This window comes from Mustela lutreola, chromosome 6, assembly GCF_030435805.1.
Source record: "Mustela lutreola isolate mMusLut2 chromosome 6, mMusLut2.pri, whole genome shotgun sequence".
Lineage (NCBI taxonomy): Eukaryota > Metazoa > Chordata > Mammalia > Carnivora > Mustelidae > Mustela > Mustela lutreola.
This window is the reverse complement of record NC_081295.1, coordinates 61,237,492-61,242,827: the sequence shown is the minus strand read 5'-3', so window position 1 is coordinate 61,242,827 and position 5,336 is coordinate 61,237,492. Positions and strand designations below refer to the sequence as shown.

The 5,336-nt window shown below is 41.4% G+C and overlaps 1 protein-coding gene across 1 annotated transcript; it reads left to right on the top strand.

Moving 5' to 3' along the window:
- Positions 1 to 3,145: 3,145 nt before the first annotated feature.
- Positions 3,146 to 4,575, top strand: LOC131833740 (endogenous retrovirus group K member 5 Gag polyprotein-like). Its single transcript, XM_059177403.1, has 2 exons — positions 3,146 to 3,159; positions 3,598 to 4,575. Exon 2 carries the CDS (start codon positions 3,607 to 3,609, stop codon positions 4,558 to 4,560), a length of 954 nt encoding a protein of 317 aa, XP_059033386.1. The 5' UTR covers positions 3,146 to 3,159; positions 3,598 to 3,606; the 3' UTR covers positions 4,561 to 4,575.
- The last annotated feature ends 761 nt before the right edge of the window (positions 4,576 to 5,336 follow it).

Genomic DNA, 5,336 nt, shown 5'->3' with positions numbered 1-5,336 from the left:
ATGAATGAAATATATTTTAAATTATCAGGACTCAGTTACCTATGAGAAGTATTTAGTTTCCCATAAAATATTTAAATAAGGGTATTACTAAGGAGTTATTCTATTAATACTGGATTTAAATAAGAGTCAATGAGAATAACAATAAAAGGATGGAAAAAAATGTAGTGCAGCAATAGAAATTTTCATAGACTTTTCATAGTCAACACTACAACTTATAGAAATAGAAATCTTCCTGTGGAAGTCTGCAACACTATTCATTATTTTGTAATGATAATCAAAACAATGTTAGTTCTAAAAGTCTAATATGAGACTGCTGGTCCCTAAGAGCTGTACCATCACTGCTTTAAGCATCCCCTCTTCATCCTTTGTGCATAGTAATAGCATGGAAAACCTGGGAAGCTGGGAAGTAGTTCTCAATTCTCACAGGCAAATAGAGGACTACCAGAGTAATAATAGGAACCTGTAGCTTCTGAGTCTTCAAAGATTTTTTCTGGGGTGCCTTGGTGGCAGATGGTTAAGCATCTGCCTTTGGCTCAGGTCATGATCTCCAGGTCCCGGGATTGGACCATGAGAGGCTTCCTGCTCAGGAGAAGTCTGCTTCTCCCTCTGCCTGCCATTCCCCCTGCTTGTGCTCTCTCTGTCTCTCTCTCAAATGAATAAATAAAACCTTAATTTTTTTTCTTAATTTGGCTAAGTTTCCTTAAATGCCAATATCAAATATTAATTTATTTAAGTTTGAAGCTTTCTGCCTTCAGGATGTCCAGGATAAACCATATTCAATCATTAAGTGCCATTTTGGAAATTATTTTATTGAGTATTTTCTTGCATGACAGCTGATTGCAATTGACTAGGGCTATGGTTTATAGAACCAAAAGTGGGAAAATAACCATTACATGGAGGAAGTTAGACCTCACTGTAACAATACAGTAACAGTTTAAGACACTCAAAGGTTGACACTAAGTCTACTGATAACCTGAAAGAAGGAAGACTCAAAAGGAAGAAAATGTGGTCATTGAAAAGAGGAGGGTGCTGTGTTCATTCTGTCTCCTAAATGCCCCAAATTCCCCGCTCTCTGTATTCACTCTTCTTGTTAATATTCTAAAACATATTTGAAATTTTTATTCTTGAGATTAAAAGAAACCTGATGACTTTGGAGTACATCCAAGAATCTTTGAAATTATTTATATTTTCCCAACTATAATAATTGCTCTTACTTAACATTAAGTGCTTTTTCTTTGATAGCCCATAACCAATTTATACTGCTTATTCATTTCTGTCAATGATTTCTTTGGTTGCTTCAACTCAGAACATGGATATAAGCCTCTATCTTTCTTTCCCAAGGGAGCAGTGACAGGAGTTCTGAAGTCTTTGACAAACTCTACTACAGACCTGATAAATTTAATCTAGCCTAATAGGTAGAATAGCTACTAAAATTGCATGCAGGAAAGAAAATCATAGTATTGGCTATGAGATATCATTGCCATGGCAGTGACAGAAGCTGAGAGGAGATATATGAGAATTATTTAGGAAATTTAAGATCCTGATGTCCAAAGACTATATTTTGTTCATTATGGATCACTACTCAGATTCAATAATCAATGCATAGTGGGCACAACAAGTAAGTATCATGGCTTCTAAATCCAATTAGTTATGTCCTTTCACCTGGAACCACTGTCAAGTCATCTGCCACTTTGGTACTTTTGTCTCCTTAAATCTAAATCTCCTTTCTTCCGTCTTCCTTCTCTGAGTCTCCAGGCCCCAGCCACTTTTCTGTTGTTTATTCTTTCTTCATTCTCATGTTTTTATCCATATAATTTTCCTTCAGTTTGAAGACCTCATTTATCCTTAGATGAATTCACTTGTGTTTGTTAGTATGGAAGTGTATTTATTTTGCCTATGCTTGTAAAAAAATATTTTTTGCTGGGTAGAGAATTCTAGTGCTTTTTCTTTAGCACTTTACTTTGTTTATTTGTTTGTTTATTTAAAGGATTTTTTTTTGAGAGCACATGCATTTGTGCAAGCAGGGGTAGGAAGTGGGAGGGGAAGTTGGGATGGGGGAGGGGCAGAGAGAGGAAGAGAATCTTAAGCTCTATCTCAGGACTATGAGATCATGACCTGAGCTGAAACCAAGAGTCTGAAATGTAACCAAATGAACCCCCCAGGTACTCTTTTCTTTAGCACTTTAAAGATATAATTCCAGTGTCTTCTATTTTTTTATATATCTTCTTGGAAAGTTGTCAGTTGGAAAATTGGCTCCTTTGAAAGCAATGTGTCTTTTATTTCTCTCTGCCTAGTTTTAGGATTTCCTTCCATTTCCTCCTCTTTCACCCCTTCCCTCTCCTCCTGCTTGTCTTTTTTATTCCTTTAGCCTATAGCAGCTTAAGTGTAATATTCCTAGTTGTTTTCCTGCTATTTTTCCTACTTGAGGTATATTTGTTCTTAAATCTGTATCAGCTCTCTTGTTGTCAGGTTTGGAAATTTCTCTGATAGCATAATACCTCTTCAAATACTGTGTTTCTCCATTCTGTCTCTCCTCCTCCTCTGGAACTCCAAAGACAAGCTGTTATACCTTTTTCATCCATTGCATATATATTGCATTATTTCTTCTATTTCGTGTTTTTTTTTTAACCGTAAAGGAAAGTGTTTGTTTTTTAAGTCTATTAGCAAATTACGTTTTCTAATCTCTTATTCATTTATTTCTTTACTTTAAGTTTGTTCTGTGTGGAGAGCCATCCAGCAGATGAAAGGAGTCACGTAGACGGGAGTGCCTAAAGATTGAGGAACTGAGAATGATTAGTCTAGGAGGACGCACACAGCTCCAGGAGCCAAGAGATAAACGCATGATCACCGCTAGAGAACAATAGAGTCCTGTATGGTTACATAAGGGTCCACAAGGACACTGCGTGCACGGCGTTATGATTGGCTAAATAGGGGGGCGAGTACGGGTGAATTTCGTGGATAAATACTGCTGTAAGTGCTTGGTGCGGTGCAGCCGCCATTAGCATTAGTACATTAGCATTAGTAATAAAAGAAGTTTGCCACTCACCTCGTCTGCGGGTCGTTCTTGCGGGCTGAGAGCGACATCTGGTGCCGAAACCCGGGAACCCTACCTCCAGACGCAGAACGAGGATCGAGGTAAGAGCAACGATAAGGTAAAGAGTGCACCTATTTCTGTCTATTGACAGGGAAGTTCCCTGAAGACGATAAGACGTTAGGAGTTTGTGAAGTTCTTCAGGGACGATAAGAAGTTCCCCGTAGACGATAAGACGTTAGGAGTTTGTGAAGTTCTACGGGGACAATAAGGTTTAACAGAAGCTCTCCGTAGACGATAAGACGTTAGGAGTTTGTGAAGTTCTACGGAGACAATAAGGGAAGTTTCCTCGGTATGGGGAACAATTTTGCTGTTTTTATTAGCTAAACTTTTGATTCAGTTCTTTCATCAAACACTCATAATTAGCTATTTCCATATTCATCAGTGTGATTTGCTAGGCATCCTTACTAACCAGTTCTAATTCTTGCATGGTTTTCTGAAGCATCTTGTTGTGCCGTTCTATTAATCTGTAAGTTATTTGGGGTGTCCTGTAATTTGATTTTTAGTTGATCTGAATGGGGAACGATCTTGCTCGCTTGGAGGACTCCTTAAAAGATGTCCTCAAGACGAACGGTACCCCCTTAAAGGCAAAAACAGCGAGGGCTTTTTTAAAAGAAGTAGAAGAGATTGCCCTCTGGTTTATAGAAGAAGGGCTCCTAAATGTGCCACAATGGGAAAACCTGGGTGAGGACTTAAAACGCTGCCCCTCTACATCCCCGGGGACTCTAGCTGTGTGGTCCCTGGTGAAGGTATGTTTACAATCCCCCCGAGAGCCCCTGCAGCGAGCAGTACTACAGGGAGGGAAAGTCCTTGAGCAAATGAAGGAAGAGTCCCGTAAGGGCTCCTCCCGAGATTCTGAATCCGAAAGCGAAAGCTCAGAAGGGATGTCCGAACGCGAGTTACAGGAGCTAGGAAAGATAGAGGCAAGTAACAAGAAAAGGGAATCTCCCGGTCTCCAGACAGACTTGGAGACCGTGAGGCAGCAACTTGAGGAAAAGAAGGCGGAATTGCAAAAGGTGTTAGGAGAGTTAAGAATGCAGGGAGAAGCAATGGCGCAGCTGAGAGCAGGGGCGGAAGCCACAGTTGTGGCGCAGTCGAAACTAAAAACGGAAGTTACACCGCTTCCGCATTCCAGCCCCACAGCGCCACCCCATGAGTGGCCCCCGCCTTATAGGCCCAGCTGCGCCAAGACGTGCTATTGTTCGGGCTGTACCGCGGAAAACTGGAGAGAGGTCCTTGGCCCGGGAAAAGGCTTTTTTCCAGTGTTAGAAGATCAGAATCAGCAGAGGTACCACAAGCCACTAGATTTCAAGTTGGTAAAGCAGCTTAAGGAGGCAGTCAGCGCCTATGGACCCCAGGCAGCTTTCACTATCTCCCTTGTGGAGTCGCTGGGAACACTTTACCTCACTCCTGAGGATTGGGCCAACCTGGCCAGAGCGGTTTTAAGATCACGTAAGCTCTCGATTTGAAACAAATATTACTTAAGCACATAAGTTACTCACCAATGCCAGTCTGTGTTAGAGCTCCCTTTCTCTTCATAGTTTTTAATGCTTCTACTATTAACAAGTCATCTAGTCTCTTTTGTGAGTCCCAGAATTGTCTGCTATCAGAATGTTGGAATGCCACGGTGGGAGACTCGGCAGTAATAGCCAAGATACTGACGTATATCCCGATGCCAGTACAGGTGAACCCCGACAACCTGCCGGTGCTGCTTCGACATAAACGAGACTTTGACTGCAGCAACACTCAACAATGTCACCGGGAGGGTAGCTGAAGCCCTTGCAACACAAAATCAGATTAATGGACTGTTAGGTGTATACAAAACCCACGCGGACATTGTCCTTGTTTTCTCACTTCCCTTCCCTGACGCACGCATCATGGTATGTTGTAGGAACAATTATAGGAGTGCTAGTGGTAATTGTTCTTTTCATGTGCCTTTTGCCTTGCGCGGTTAAAATTATACTCGCAGAAGTTTATAAGTTAAGAGCCATCATACGTAACCATCAGCTAATCAACCGCGGTGGGCTCAGAATGTCACCTTGAACGCCGCTCAAGTATCTCTTGGCTCCGTCAGCGAATGGATTAGTACGTTATGACAATCAATCTCTTTCCTCAAACTAGGCAGGCATAAGAGCCTTGATGATTCCGGCTCAAATACTCCTTCTAAAATGCATCTGCGGAATTGTATGACAACAACGGCTTTAGCAACGGGCTTCGGTCTAAGCCATGATGGCTCTGGAGGCTG

Bases quoted from the DNA above. Each gene is read 5' to 3' on its own strand.
- LOC131833740 (XM_059177403.1), top strand. From the start codon at position 3,607: ATGGGGAACGATCTTGCTCGCTTGGAGGACTCCTTAAAAGATGTCCTC.